General features: G+C 37.7%; 1 protein-coding gene across 1 annotated transcript in view; it reads left to right on the forward strand.

Annotated features, from left to right (window-relative positions):
- Itgb8 (integrin subunit beta 8) overlaps positions 1-17,116 on the forward strand; it is a 79,499-nt gene that overhangs the window by 28,783 nt on the left and 33,600 nt on the right. The window contains exons 2-3 of the mRNA XM_032908342.1: positions 3,977-4,062; positions 9,969-10,143. Coding sequence (XP_032764233.1) covers positions 3,977-4,062; positions 9,969-10,143 — 261 coding nt within the window. The remainder of the gene's footprint in view (positions 1-3,976; positions 4,063-9,968; positions 10,144-17,116) is intronic.

Consider the following 17,116-nt stretch of genomic DNA (forward strand, 5'->3'; position numbering starts at 1 on the left):
ACAGGACTAGATTGGCACATGTTTCTTTAATCCCTTGTTTTTAATAGTCATTTTAAACACCTAAGCTGAGTGTATTAACTTTTTGCTCATGTATATTATCTATATTAGATACAGTTTAAATTTTGGCTTATGGCTCAAGAGACTTACATGTTAAGAATGGACAGTAAAGTATATTTACTACAGATATAAACATATACCATCATCCCTTCTGGAGACCTAGAACTAAATACAAAAAACACACCTATGTATAAAAATTATATGTACGTGAATGCATATAATTAGTGATGTCAATTATAATATTTAACAGGTCCTGTACTGTGTACTTATTATGCTTGCCTACTTTACTTTGGAGCATCATTGCAGAAACAGGTGACTATGGGTTAGGTACTCATCAGAGGGAGAAAAATGAAGTTACAGAGATTTTATGGCACATGTTAGTAGGTGGCAGCTCTGCGTAAGTCTGGTGTTTTTCCCCAGTAACCATTTATCAATGCTGCCCCAACATATATGCTCCTTCCAGTCTCATAACAACGTGAATATTTGCTCATAGGTCAAGGGATAAAATTATTTGAAAAGACAATGTCATTAACTCCTTCACTGATTTGTGACACAAAAAGATGACAGAGATTTCAGGGAACTAAAAAGGCACAAAAGATGTATTTGGAGTCGTGTAGCTTTAAATGTTGTCACCATTGCAGGCAAGAGTACTCGTTATGATCAAAGCTATCTTTCCTAAGAATGTAAGACTAGAATATAAAGAATAGTGTGTAGAAAGCAACAGCACTGGACGAAAGTGTAAACAAGCAGACACTGTAATCATAGATGAGGAAAGAACTCCTCAAGCCCATACTATAATGAGGTGTCAGGGCAGGGCCCTGGGCTGCTAGGAAACCACTTCGTTCTTGTATTAGGAATGAGAGCCAAAGAACCAAACATACCCAGAAGCTGATGACAAATGCCAGAGTCCTCAAAAACACTTGTGCATTGAACTCTCTCTCCCTCTCTCTCTCTCTCTCTCTTCTGTGTGTGTGTGTGAGAGAGAGAGAGAGAATTGCTAACAGTCCACTGAGTGACAAGATATGCCATAATTAATGTTATTTAAATGTTAGACATTTTCTAACTTGCATATTTTTAAATTAAAGAGCAATCTCACAAAATTCTGTCAAAGCATATCTGGCAAGTATAACCATGATGCCATACAGAAATAACGTTTGACACTGTTCCCATGGAGTTCAGTTTCCCACCTTTCCCCAGGTCTGCAGAACCACAATACCTGCCTTCTAGATCCATGTCTGGGCTCAGTCTTTGTAGTTATGTAGTCTCTGAGCAATGTCAGCCCTGGGATCTGTGATGCATTGACAGGACCAAGGTCCCTATCCATTTTGACTATCATCTTTCAGGTATCTAAGTTGGAGAAGAGCAGTTGACCCTGGAAAATTTTAAAATAAGAGAATACAGAGAAAACCTCTGCAGCTCTTCATGACCACTCATTTGGGTAGTCTGACACATAGGCAGGAAGATGGCTGCTACATCAAGGCCAGCTTGGTCTATTACAGAGTTCTATGCAAGATAGAAAGGGAAAGAAATTTTTGCTCGTAAATTTGCTGTGTTTCCTGTGTGCTGTGGAAGAAGTAGGAGCCTAAGAAAAGCTCAAACCTGGAGGAACTTAGAACAGATTTAGACAAACATTAACCAGAGCCCTAGGCTCTGCATCTGTTCTTCCAGAATTCTGCAGCCCTAACTGGCAGCAGAAAGTTCTACCTGTTGAGTCAGTGGCCCATTCAAGTCTAGACTGAAATACATGTCGCTTCATGTTCCAGTAAGGTCAAAGTCAGCACTAGTAAAGGTCAAATCCCCTCTGTAGCTTATTTATTTCTTGTTGCTGCAACAGTAAATCTGATATTAAGTAATTTATAAGAAATTTGTTTCTTACAACTCCAAAGGCTAGGAAACCCACCATAAAAGAGCAGACATTCCATGCCCGTTGAGGGTCCTTTGCCTTCATGTGACAGAGAACAAGAAGGCAAAAGGGGCAGCCAAAGGGAAGTCTCTTTTAAAAGGTCTACAGTCTCACAATGGAGGAACCTCAGACACAGTCACACTCTAAAGGCTCCACCTTAGCCACTAGATTGGAGATGCAGAATGAACCACAAGAGATTGCCAGTGTGCCTGATTTCTAGACCCATTTTGGTTTTCTTTCTGGAAATAAAACTGAAAGGTCACTCTGTCTTCTGAATATTTTAAGAATTATTTAAGCAGGGTTTTTTTTTTTTTTCAGACTAAGCCAGATGGATGATTTGGACTAGGGAGTCTCCATATTTAGATGGCTAAGCTGGTAGTGAAGGGAGCCCAAAACAGAAGTTATTTTTAGTTCTTGGAATTCTAGACTAGATCTAGGAAGATCAGTGAAAAACTCTTGGAAAAAAATATATATGAAAATATATAAAGAGGGGGTAGGGAGAGAGAGAGAGAGAGAGAGAGAGAGAGAGAGAGAGAGAGAGAAGAGAGAAGAGAGAAGAGAGAAGAGAGAAGAGAGGAGGTGTTAGGGAAGAGTATGCTAGGTTGAATGCAAAGTCTGACTAGGGAAGTCAGGGGAGGGTGTACATAGCCTGACACTCTGCTATAGTTAGTGCCTCTCTACTGTAGTTGCCGCCCCCACTCTGCCCACTTCAACACCTGTGCTATGACACATGCAAGTCAGAGCTGTTTCACCCTGGATCCCAAAACGTTTAGGAAAGTTGAAAGAGAGAAGAAAAATTGTAATGTGAACTTGATGGACCCTATCCCTGTAAATTCTTACAACCATGTGCAGTGTGTAATTATGTCCATAAGACTATATACTTTAATGCTGAACACACTTTTAAGTGGAGAAATGCAGATTAAAATATGTGAACCAAGACAGCAAAGAGAATATTGGGTGACACAAGAAAGAGCAATACTTTAAGAGCCCCCATCTCACCTCTTTCCATTGCTCTAAAGTAGAGAGAAACATCTTTATCACATTCCAATACAGCAATTTAGTGAAATCTCCTGTGTTTGTTACATAGCCTGTGTATTCTCTCCCACCTGAACTGTAAGTGACTTTAGCCTTGATGGCCACCTCATTCACTGTGTGCCTATGAGTGAAGTGGAGGTAAATGGTTTTCAGTGCCTATAGGCCATCTCAGGTTAAAGGATAAACTATAGGACCATTAAACATAAGAAAAACAGTTGCATGCTCATTCTGTATTAGTGTCTACGTTTACCAAAATGAACCTTGTTATAATAAAGAACTGCATACATGGAGGAATAAAGGCCATTTCCAGACACAGCTATCTATTCACATACAGCCCAGTACAGGAGTCAATGACCTTAATGTGATCCAGTCTGAAAAAAACACATTGAATTAGCTAAAAAGGGCTTACTCAATTGAACCACTCTGTGTCTAAAATACTGAATCATGCCTCAGTGTCTAGATCTGTATTACACAAAATGATATTAACGCAATCTACTTCTACTGGAACTACTTTAAATGTCCATCAAGATTACTTCTCAGAAATTTCCCTCACCGTGACTCAGCGTGCTTCACCTGTTGAGACGCTCATTTTAACATGAAAACCGTCAGAAGGAAAAGCACCTGCGTGGTTCAGAGATTATGAACTATGACTTCAATGAACTGAAACTTTCAAGGGTCCCCTTGCAGTGCAGCACAACCTGCAGTAAAACTAAATCCCCAGATACAACAAAGGTCACATTTCCATCCTCCTCCTTTCTCTCAGTCTTAGAAAATTAAATGCTAGCTATCCAGATGCCTGTTAATGGCAATGAGCTGGTTAATGCTACCCAAAGAAACTATATATCATTCGATACTCTCTATTCCTAACAAAAGGTGACCCTATTTCACATTTCTACTGCAATTTGAATTGTGTTCACTTTCCATCTTTAAAAAACAAAAAACAAAAAAAAGCCTAATGGTTCATCTTCACTTGAATTTCAGAACATAATAGATGTGACTCTGCAAATGTGGTCTCCTGCGCCAGGTGCCTCCAGCTGGGTCCGGAATGCGGATGGTGTGTTCAAGAGGTGTGTCTTTGTTTGTTTGTTGTTGCTGCTACTTTTGAGTTTTTCTATCCTTAACTTCCTCTCTAGCCCGATTTCATTGCTCCAATATCCAGGAATAAGAAAGATACTGCTGAGCATCAGGAAAACTCGATTTGGTTTCTGTGCGAAAGCAGTTTATCTGGCTGAATATGAAATCAATTGTCATATTTTTGTTAGAAAAAAAGTGTGGTAATTTTGACATGAGTGTAAACCATTTGTGCTTTCCATCTGTTCTATAGAAAAACTTGGCAAACACATGCAATAATGTTGATAGTTCAGTAGACTTTGATATAAGATCCTTGCTGTAACTTGCAGCACAAAATTATGTGCCTAAGTCTGATTGCTCTTTTAATACTTGCTTATAAAAGAGAAACAGGATTATCATCAGTCCATGTTGTTTGCCTTTATATGAAATATTAAGAGTTCAGTGATTTTCTAAAATTGTATAGCAATTTTTTGTTTCTTATAGAAAATGTGGTGCCTTAACTTTTACACTTAAACCTGTTCATGAAGTACTGTGTATATTTAAATCCTGTAGAGTGGAGAATAAATCATTGTTATTGTTAAAAGTTAATATAATATTTTGCATTCTGTGTGAAAAAAACTTCAACAAAATTCTTAGTAAAAATTATGCCATCTTTTTTTTCCTAGTCTAAAGTTGTTTTTACGAGATTTTTTAGTTCTTAAGCCAGAGGTGCCTATCTGCTACATTGGAGTTTCTTTTGCGATTGTCTGTGTAGTTTTGTAGTTACTTATGCAACTCCTGGGCATTGATTGCAACCAATGGGCTTTCAGAGACTTCTGCCTGACATGGATATGAATCTCTAGTTTTACTTCCTCTAATTTATCTCAACAACAAACACCCATCACCTTGTCACCCTCCCTTCTCATTCTCCCTTGTGAATGCAGCAGGAAGACAAAGACTACTGAGAAGTAACAGGGATGCTTACCTGTGAACAAGTCAGGGACTATGGTATAAGGGATTTACATACAATAGCCATACATCAGACATCATTAACTAACAAGGAAGTACTTTGTCACCACCCATCAAGTCAGACAATGTCATTAAAAGGAAGATTCCAGAGTTTCTTAGTCCAAGATCATCAGTTCTATGATCTAAGGACTAGTCAGCAGTCATGCCATTCTCTGAGTATCCCGTTCTTTCCTCATTTATCTCTACGCCTTGTAGGGGTCTCTGTGTCAGGGATGTGGCCTGGTTTTCCTGTCCCTAAGCCAATACTCCACTCATCACTTTAAGGAGAGCCTTGCTCTTTGTGCCAAGCCAACTTCAGCTGCTGAGTGCTTTAGTGTGAGCTGTTGGGGTGAGCTTTCGGAAATATGCTTCAAAGCACAGTTGTCAGCCAAGTGTGACACCGGAGAGACCACTCCTCCTCACAGCTGTGATTGGTACAAAAGGGGAGAAAAATGGCAGCTCTGAAAATACCCATCTGTCTGCCCACAGAAGCAGAACCTTGGAGGTGTGCCAAGGGATGGGAATTCAGAGGGAAGAAGGCCAGTGCAGGGGGTGTGCTAAGGAACAGAGGGAACTTGTGTTAACTGTTGGACCTGCAAACAGAGACCGCGATGAAAACATTGAACATTTGCAAGGTTATTCTTGTCTATACACTACAGTGTAATGTGATTCATGTTTAGAAAGATCAGACTCTAAAGAGATACCAAGTTCAATTTAAACCCTAGTTTAAATGGCTTTTAACTGTAAACTATGTAAAAGACTATGTAAACTATGTTGCTTCATCCCTTTAAATCACATTTTTCTCTATCTCTAAAATGGAAATTCTGATTGTGCCTACCTCACACTTTAACCAATCTGCTATGAAGTAACATGTGGCATAGGACATAGGACATTGCTTGAGATATAGGACTTGTTACTCTATATACTTTACTTATGTTTAGGGAGCTGAGCTGACTGTGCCAATAATTCAATCAGGAGCTGGAGAGATGGTTCAGTGAGGGAAAATGCTAGCTGTATAAGCAGAAAGATCTCATTTAGGACCCCTATCACTTGCATGAAAGCCAGAGTAGTAGCACACATCTGTAACTCCAGCACTGGGAGGTGTAAACAGACATATTCCTGGGTCTCGCTGGCAAGACAGTCTAGTTGAAATGGCAAAGTCCAGATTCAGTGAAAGACCATACTTCAAAAAACTAAGGTGGAAAAGTAATGGAAGAAGACATTTAAACATCAACTTCTGGCCTCCCCACATACCTGCATGCACAAGCAGTCCAATTCTGAGAAGTAAAATCAACCATCATACAGACACAGATACCACTGGTGGCCCTGATTTCTCAGCCAGAAAAGATGGAGGGAAAGAAAAAGGAGGTTATGCCTGATCATGATAATAATGAATGAAAAGTGCCTTAACCAAAATACCACATCCTATGAGGCTCATGAAATACCCAAGAAGGAGTGGTGGAAAAGGTGTAGGCGCTGAAAGGTAAGGGGAGAGGGCAAGAAATTCTGTCTACTAAGAACTACTCAGCATTGCACTCTGAAATGCAAAGCAGTTGTAGTTACCTGCACTGGACCTGCATAAGACTGGTCTTGTGAACTGGTTATGGATGGGCTCTACTCTCCCTGCCAAAATTTAGCAACCAAGAGGTCCTGGAGAAGTGTAGACATTGTCATTAGTTGTGGACTGAATGGTGAACCCACCAGGCTAAAGTAGATAATTCCAAACCCATGAACACAAAGACAGCCCTGGGTCACAAAACAAAATAGATAGACTTGATTTGTAGGGGGGAGGAGGCATTATTTTGGTGGAGGGAGATAACTGGAGGAATATATACATGTATGAAATTGTCAAAACTTAATAAAAATTCTGTCTCCAAAAGTCATTATGAATGTAGATAGTAGCTCTTACTCCCCTCTTGCTCTCTCTTGCGCTCTCTGTCCCTTTCCCTTCTCTCCCCATCCCCCCACCCCGACCCCTTTCCCTCCACATGCTCATGGCTGGCCTCTCCTCTCCTCTCCTCTTCTCTCATTAAACCTCTCCACGTGGGAAAAGAAAAAGGACATAGACAGTATATACTCAATTTGCTTGCATTCTCATATGGCATTTTAATCTGTTAATTCGTAATCTCTATTTTCCCTTCCTTCCATTCTCCAGAAAACCATTAGAAAACATTTGAGGTAGAAAGTACCTGGTTAATATAATCTGGTTAACATTTGTGTTTCTCATTAACATCTATAAGAGGAAACACATTGTTTTGGCCAATTCTCTCTCCATCTCACAATGTGAGAATGTACCTGACTTGAAACCACAGTCTTCACAAAATAGGAAGTGAAGAGTATTTGCTGTCTAAAGGGAGGGATAAGACCCTTCTGTTTCCAAGCAGATTGCTGGCTGCAAAACACTCAGTAGTGGGGAAATGCATTTTGTTTACATACCCAGAGTAATATGCTAATGTACAGAAGAGGCAACTGTTGAAAAGCTGAAAAGCTGCTGGGACTTTAGCCTGGGCCTCTCATTCTCCTCAGATCCGAGCTACAGAAACTTGGAGTCTGAGTTCCCTAGTATTTTTCTTGAAGAAAAAGTAAAACATAAGGGTTAGAAGAAATTAAAATGGCGTAAACTGCCAAGAAATTAAAAGGGTGTGGTTTCAAATTGCTTTTCTTTCAAATGGAAAGTAAGCCGCAATGGCAAGAGCCTTTTCTTTCCTTTTCAAACATAATTGGTTGGTTGGCAATGCTCTTCTGACTTAGTGCTTACAGTGGGCTAAAACCACCATTCTGATTCAAACATTGCAAAACAATTGAGAAGATTTTGCTATTTTAGCAAAACTATTTGACATTTAAAGGTCACATGGCATATAACTTGATGTATAGTTACAGGAAATTAGCCACCTCTTCATCTTCTCTATTCTGAACACCGGAGATCAGACACTCTAGCAGGATGAAAAGGAAGAGTAGAGCTGTTTATATTTTATTTCCTTTGCATAATATGAGATCTTGGGAACTTTCTATCTGGAAAATGATTGTTGTCCTTGGTGACTCGGCATGTGAGTTGAAAATGCAACAACTACCGAGACTTGTATATGCTCAGTGTCTACATGCCTAGAGAAACAGAGACCTCCACCTAACCTGAAGCACACTAGAGGAACTGTGACACATGCTGTACCAGTTACTGACTATTTCTCTGAGGAACTCAGATAAACTGTATCTGACTGGTAGTTGTAGGTTTTACTAGTTGATATAATACATTTAGATATAAGGCTACGGCTGTTTTAAGCTTCTGATTAAAATCTAGGTGAAGGTTAACTGTAAGACAAATTTAAATGTGTCTGTTCCCACGATACCATTTAGTAAACACTTGAAAGTTTGATTAGAAAGTAGGGCAGATTGCCTTTCCATTTGCAGTGCATTTAGATCACCAGTGAAAGCCATACACTAATTATCAGTCAATATTGCGAAGACTAAACAGTAAACCATTAGCACTTACAGCCATACATAGTCTCTTCAGCACATTCATCTACCATCTTCTAAAAATGGGGCATTTTGATACAAACCATGAAAACAAATCATTGCATTTGTCCCACTTACTTTAATTTACTAAGCCAAGCTCTAAATTGAGAAAAGAACATTTTAAAAATGTTTTATATTGCCTACCATGATGCTATCTAGTCATTCCCCGGTCCTGGGGATATCACTCTTCATAATTAATGACATCACCTTTCGCCTGTCATTTAAAGTTTATACTTCCCTTTCTCCATAAACCCTATGGCATTCTCTTGCCCCTAAGCTTTATTCCCATATAAAATATAATAATTATATTTTCCTGCTTAGTGACTGAATTCATCCATGATCTGTTGACTTCAGTAGTGAAAACTCTAGCTGCCTTGCTGTATATCCTTAACACTTAGAAAAATCATCTCGTACTAAGTGCCTGTTCAACAGTCTTTTGCTGAATGACTAACTAGAGATCAAATTCCCCGAATCATATAACTGAAAGGTGAAATACTTAAATGCTGGACCAAAATAGCTCTGCCAGGAAGATTACTGGACAAATATTCAGCTCACATGTAACTATCTCAAATAAATAATTTAGATCAATACTATCCATAGTAAAATATTTCCATACTTTTCAGTACAAAACCTGAGTGGTCACGTGAAAAGTGAAAGTATTTTTTTTTAAATATCAGCCAGAACAAATGAACTTTGATTCATATTTCATTAATCTCAAGCTAGCCACCATTTTATGCTGAATGATCATGAAAAGTTTAGGTTTAGATGCAAAATCAGAAAAGCCTGAATTGGAATCATCTAGTACTATGTCTTCACAAGCATCTTCCTTCGTTTATCTTAGCTATTTATAGGCTGCTTTGTATATAAGAAGCTGCAGAAATTGATAGTTTAAGAACCTAGAATTCCAATTCCTTCTTAGATGAGTTGTCAGCACAGTTAGTCATGTGATTTTGAAGGAGTTGCTCTCATCTCCCAAGCACAACAGTATACACTAGCCATGCCAGCTGGGTTCCTTGAAACATAAGGCACACATGTGGAAACAATAAATTGTCTACTTTGACTAATTCTTTTCTTAAGTCTGTCTTTCCAAAGTCAGATGTTTAAAAAGAATGAAGCTGGTGTAATTTTACAGGGCTCAGTCAACAACAATTAAAGTGCTTGATTAAACTCTCCTCTTATTAACTTGTTTTCTTATTTTTAATGAACTGTAGAAGTGAAACTTTTATTCCTGACAAAGTTGCCCATAGTTTTATTAGAAGCATACAGCTAATTTATGAGATGGCCTAATTTGTTCTACATGGGAAATGCCTCTCCCTTGTAATATTTACATTGTAGGGTTTCTGAAGTTGTCACAGAGGTGATTTGCTAAAAACATCAGTGATTTTCTTTTTTTTTTTTTAAACAGGATTTTGTTTCAGGTGGATCAAGAAGTGAACGTTGTGATACTGTTTCCAATTTGATAAGCAAAGGCTGTCCAGTTGACTCAATAGAATACCTGTCTGTGCATGTAGTAACATCAAGTGAGAACGAAATCAATACACAAGTGACTCCGGGAGATGTCTCAATCCAACTGCATCCAGGTTTGGCAATTCTCAAAGAAATCTGTGATGATCCCTAATTTGCAATGACAACTCCTATAATTTGCTCTCAGTTAATATGATGCAACCAACAGCAGCTTAGTAGAAAACTACTGAGCTCAGATCAAGGAACTATGATTCCAGTCCCTATCATGTTTGTAGCTAACCTGTTTTTGCCTGGAACACACTACAAACCTTATCACAACCTATTGTAACTGTGTTCTGATCTGGTCCAGTCACACTGTGATGTAATTATTCTCTGGATCCAATGAACAAAGGGAACTTTTTCTTACGTTTAGTTATTGAGTTGGTAGAGGGTAAAGAGGCACATGTATGCCACAGTGCACCTAAGGGTCAGAGACTAAGTTGCAGGAGTTGATTCTCTCCTTTAGCCATGTATGTTTGAAAATTGCATGGCCATTGTCAAGCCTGGTAGTTCCAAACCTGTCAAACATGCTAAGACCAGAAAGGGGATATATTTTTTGTACTCTTTCTCCATTCCTCAGAGTGCTAGAATAGAGTAAATTCTCCATCAAATACTTATATGATGCGCAGATTCATTAGTTAATGAGAAAAACAAATTAAGCTAAGTACTTAGGGCCTTCTCCATGAACTTTTAAACAAAACTATCTTTTATTATTATCATAATTATCTTAGACAGCTCTGTGATGGCATTTGAAGTTAGTATGTACTTTTCCTCATGCATTTCTCTGATATCTCCCCTTCTGTCACAGTATGTCACTCAGTCTGACATATGTGGTAGATCTGGAAAACATCCATTGACCCAGGTACATGAGTTCCATCCAATATATGAACTGTATACAAGATGTCAAGGAACACAGAGATAAACCACAGAGCTAGAAGACTGGTTTAAAGTAATATTAAGTTGTTTTCAACTCTTTATTAGGTCACTGTGGATGGTCCTATCTTTTTTGTTTTAAATAAATTTAAATTTAATAAAAAGTTTTTGGCTTTGGTATAGCAGTAATGATAATAATTCTTGCAATACTTCTCATCCACTCTAAATTCCAAACTATTTTTTCCAGACTCTATAGTTACCAGCTAAACTCTGTTTCTTTCCCTGAACATGTTCCCAGCTTCCACCTAAAACTGGGTTTTTGAGCACCAGCAAGAAAAGGATGCATAGCCAGTACAAGAATTCTAATTCAGTTGGTTAAGCTATGGTTCTTCCTCCCACTTATTTTTGACATAAAAACAAACAAACAACAACAACAAAACAAAAAAACAAAAATCCCTCAATGTTCACCCACAAATCTGCCATTAACATTTTGGTAATTACATGTGCCTTTGCCTGCACACACAGTCTTCTGAAGTTATAATTGTCCAGCCACCTCTAATGAGGTTTCTCTCTACATGTTTTTACAACAGGCTTCTGATCTCAGATTTTCTAATCTCTCCTAGATTATTTCTAAAAGTCTTGGTTTCTTACCAGTCTCTATATCTGGATAGTATTTTCCACCTTTGCCTGTAAAGTCTTCATGGGGTGGGCTTTTTTGTTTGCTTGCTTGTTTGTTCTTTCCGTGTTAACTATGAATGGTAACACACATGACACTCCATTATAAGTTTGCTTTCTAGCTCAAGTGTGTCCAAGGTTACTCCCTGAGCACTACATTTGAAGGCATGATGTTACCATGGTCTTTACCCCAAATACTTTCTTCAAATCCCACAGATCTCTGTGTCACCTCCTTTCACTTGACTTAACAAGTTGTTCATTAGAGGAGAGCTTAAAATCATTTCCTTCATCTTCAGAGGAAATAAGAGAGGAAATTACAGAACAGCTCAGCTTAAAAATTTGATGTTTTAGTATGTTTAGCTACCACCACACAACACCTTACATTTGGTGACACAGATGATAGAATTACCTTTTCCCACAGTTCCAGAAAGGCTAAAACGTCTAAAGCCAGGGAAGTTCAAAAACAAGGTATAGACAGACTCAGTGAGGGTTCTTCTCCAGCCTTACAGGAGTTCCTACTGACTCCTCACATGGCAGAGTTGACAAGGAAAGTCATAGGAAGGGGGATAATGTAGAAATAAGGTCTCCAGTATCTCAGAAGATTATTAATCCCATTATAACATACCACCCTCATAATCTCATCTAAACCTAATAATTTCCCAAGGCATGTCTCCAAGTACTATTCAGCTTATATCATTGATATATAAAATATTAAAGTCCATAAAGCATATTAAGAAATTAATCACATAGAACCCTGTTACAGAAACTAAAAATCATTTCACAATCCATATCGTTAAACACAGTGCATTAAAATTGACTCAAAAGATAAAATCAAAGTTCTAATCATAAACTAAGAGTAACAGTGACAAAATACATTCAAATAGATAAGATATAACTTGAATTGCTCTAAAAAATAGAAATGTTTGCTTTTATTTTGAAAAAGAAATGAATAAAAATGAACTGATCAAGGACAGCAAAAGGAGCAATCATTAAAAAGTAAATTTAAAATAAGTTAAATATAGCATTAAAATAAAATGTAAATAGATATATAAGCTCAATAGGAATAATAAATTATTAGCAAATCTAATTAAGAAATAAAAATAAAATTTAATTTAATTTCTAATTTAAATGAGAAATAGTCTACAGGTACTTGAGGTCTAAACAGTTACATGGTAAGAAGTGCTTTGTGTTCAGTCAGACTTTCAAGGAACACGCTATACTATGTTATGCAAACTCTTACACAGATTTGCAGTAGGCCTACTTAGTTGTTGTGAGTCAGTCTGCCCTCACTGTAGCAAATCAAATTAGACTGCATTTTCTAAGATTCACTGTGTCCTTACAAACAAAAGAATACATGTTCTTGAACAAGAAGATGTTACTGTGGCAATTACAAGTCTCCATTAGCACGGTTACATTAAAGATATTCGGTAAAGGTGAGATTATCCCAATCAAGTTCAAATACAATCTGTCTAACAAACCACTTATTTCCTTAGAATATGTTGCTGAAAGTAGATTTGCTAGATGAATTAGCTTTATGTCACTGTGGAAAATATTCCAGAGAAATAGCTTACAGGTTTGTTTTGTCTTATGATATCTGCATTTCCACCCATGATCATTTGACTTCACTGTTTTGGGGCCTATGAGACTTTTTATTATGTCAGGGAGATGAGACAAGGGCAAAGACAAAGAGACAGGGATCAAAATACACTTCCAAAGGCTTGTCTCCAATGACTAACTTCATTCAGCTACGCTTCACTTCTAAATGTTCTATCACCTCCAACAGCACTGGAGGATGGATCAGACATTTAACATACTGGGCTCTTGCAAACATTCAAGTTTCAAACTGTAACACTGTGTTAAGGTGAGAAAATTTGTTTAGATTTGTAATGTATATTTATTCCCATAAAATTCATAAGGTAAAATGAATCGCGTATGAGTTTTTTATGTGAGCCAAGCTTCCTTTCTTATTTAATGTCTTCAATTGTCAATTAAAATTGTATTACATTTATTTAATGTGTGTTGCATATGTGTGTGTATGTGTGTGTTTTGTGTGCATGCGTGTGTACAGGCTTGCATGCTACAGCTCATAGGGGAGGTCAAGAGACAATTTATGGAAGTTGGTTCTTTCCATAATGTGAGTCCCAGGGATAAAAGTTGTGTCATGAGCAGCAGGCACCTTTACAGATTAAGCCATTTTACTGGCCCAGTATTCAGTGTTCTTAGTGTAATAGTCCATGAGCTATCTGTTCTTGCCCTCCCCATGCCAGTAATAGTGTGCTTGAACATCTTTATAAGCTTACTATTTCTAACCATTTTTATCTTTGGATTTTTGGTGCAATGGTATGATTTGCTTGTCCACACTAATATGCCAATCACCCTGTTTTTAAAATTAAATGCTAATTCCCATCAGGTTGTCCTGGTTTATATATTATTTATCTCTAATAAATGTGACTATATCCTTCAAATGCCCTGTTCTTCAGAAAATATTTGCACTCTAGTATATATAAATTGCATGTTTCTGCTTATGTGTTCATGTAATTTATATACATCAATAATTATAGCTTTCCACCTTTTGGATGTATATTGTTTTAGGTCTTCTCAGATTATAGGCAGCTATAAAGGCTTCAGAGATGAAAAGAATCCAGTAGAAATAATGGCAATAATCAGTAATATATACGTTTTTACTGTGTGCCAAATACAGAGCTAATAATAGTGTGTAAAGCTATCTTATAGTAGCTTTTAGAAATTGAAAGATGAAGATGATAAAGATGCTATGTCTGGGACCTCATAATTATATGGAAAACATTAAAATGAGAGTATGATCCAATTGCCAGGGAAACAGAGAAGGAAACTCAGTCTGGTCCAAGCAGAAGTAGCTTACTGAACAGTGTCTTAAAGCAGTAATTACATGAAGGGAAGGGATGTTAGCTTACCACAGTCAAAACGAGCATGAAGCAGGCATGGGAGCATGTGTTTGCAGAGCATTTCTGGGGACTTACAAGCAGTTTTGTTTTGTTAGACTTAAGAGGAAGATGGAGGTGCTTTGATCTGTGATATTAGCTACCTGAGCACCTTAAGTAAGCAGGGACATACAACTTTGTGTTTAAGAAAAAAAAAATGGTGGAAAGCTCAAGACCAAGGAGGGCAGTGAAGTGAAGAAAGAAGGGAAAATGTAGGCCAAAGCTAAGACAGGGAAGAGAGAGTCAGAGGGAGTTGAGTTTGGGGCCAATCTGAGATATATAATGAGGTCCTGTCTGAAACACAATAAAAAGAAAAGCTATTAAGAAGAGGAGACAAGATGGGAGGGCAGGGAAAAGATTCATAAAGGCAAGTAAATACCAAAGAGGAAATGTTATGGTCAGCCCTAGATTATAGTCAATTATAACCATTTTCCACATAGTTGGCCTTGACTATCAACTATGTTTAGTGGTTTGACGGTTTAATGTGGGCAATGGGATCTAAAGTTAGTTAGAAAATGTGATTTAAATCACAACACACACACACACAAACACACACACACACACTATAGTATTCACACTCACTTGTACTCCATGTAGAGAAGCTGATGAAGAAAAGAAAGTATGTGTTCTATGGCAGCAAAGGACTTGAAGGAAAACTAAAGCATTGTCAGAACTCAATTCTCATTGTCCAAAATTTCCTCTTCATGAGATTGGTAAGAAAAAGAAAAAGATGTCAGCAACATAATCAATATTACCCTTTATCTACCACACTCAGAGTAAAGTGACGTGAGTGACTATGACACATGAGCTAAGGATACATTGACTAAAACTCTCTAGTAAACTTCTATCTAAACAGTTATCCATCACATCTTACCTCTGTAAATATTTAGAAAGTAAACTTCAGGTCACTGTCTCCTTACTTAGAAATCAAATACGATTGAATATAACTGTTTGACAATATTTGATAGTTGAAAGAGTCCAGTTTGTTTTAAAGTATTAATAGTATTCATGATTGTACATGAATCATTGTCTTAGTTCCTTTTCCCTTGATGTGATGAGGCATCATGACCAAGGCAACTTTAAGTAAAGCTTTAATTGGAATTATGGGTCCAGAGGGTTAAATTCCATAATGACGCAGCAAAGATAGGGTAGCAAGAACAGCCTGGAGCTTCTATCTGGATCCACATGTAGAAGGTAGTGAGAAATGTACTGGGAATGGCAAGAGTCTTTTAAAACCTCAAAGCTCACCCCTAGTAACAAATCTCCTCCAGCAAGAACACATCTCTTAGTCAGTTCCAATGACCAGACATCAAGTATTCAAAGATTTAAGCCCATGGGGCCCAGTTTCTTTCTAATCACCATAGTCATGAAAAAGTAATATAATTCTTTAGATAAAATTGCCTTGCAAATCATATATCATTAATAAGAAATGAATAATAGGTTATTCTTTAATTTAGTGATTTGTATGTTTATGTGTGTTTGCCTGTATATATGGTTGGGTACCACTTGTGCACAATGCCCTCAGGGATCAGAAGAGGTCTTTGGATCCCTTGGGATTGGAATTATAGATGATTGTGAGCACCATGTGGGTTCTGGAAATCCAATCTGAGTCCTGTAGAAGAACAGCTAATGCTCTTAACCACTGAGCTATGTCTTTGGTCCAGGAGGCTATTCTTGTAGAAGGAAAAATCAAGAGTGATGAGCTCTCACTTCTGTTCCTTCCCCACCATTGTTACTCTCTTTGTTTTAAGCCACTGCATAGCACCAAAAACTGTTTGATGAGCATGAAGTGTTGCCACTTCAGCCCAGAATTCCATGGTCCACCAGCACAGTTCTGCTGTTACTCTCATAGTTCCTTTGCTAGCGATCCTGGGAAACAAGACAAGCCTTAGCACACCAAGCTAGGTGGCCAATTTTTAATTAAATAGGACATTATGGGATTATATAATTTAGATGCCCTGAAGTTTCCATGCAATCTCATTTAGGTTGAGTGTAAATAATGGACTTAAGAGTAACTTGGTCAACTTTCAATTAAAGAATTGTTTGATCAGCTAATGTATATGTTTGTTGAGTATATGAATGCATTACATCTATGTCTGCATAACTCATCTCCACAGTTACCCCGACATTGCTACTTGCATTAACAACCCTGCAAGGGTGACAGCCACAGGTCTTAAGTAACAGATCTATACACATTTCTCTATAATACAAAACCCATAGCCATTTTTCTCCTCGTATATAATTGCATAATCCAAAGGCATCACGAGAGCACATTATGGATAATGCCTGAAGTTTGCAGGCAAGGAAGGCATGGGAATACAAATTTGATTCCACTATAACAAGCAAAGTGAGATTTGAGGTTAACCTGTACAGGGCTATCTACCCGGAACTGGCAAAACTTCACTTGCAGTTCAAGGGTCTGGAAATGTAAGTATAGGAACTAGTGTTCCTCTGGGCAATGACTAAAAGACCAAAGTACAGAGAGTTTTACTTTTAAATGTCAACTTGTCTTATTGGGGTCTTAGCCCATGTTGAGGACTGA

This window comes from Rattus rattus, chromosome 7, assembly GCF_011064425.1.
Source record: "Rattus rattus isolate New Zealand chromosome 7, Rrattus_CSIRO_v1, whole genome shotgun sequence".
Taxonomy (NCBI): Eukaryota; Metazoa; Chordata; class Mammalia; order Rodentia; family Muridae; genus Rattus; species Rattus rattus.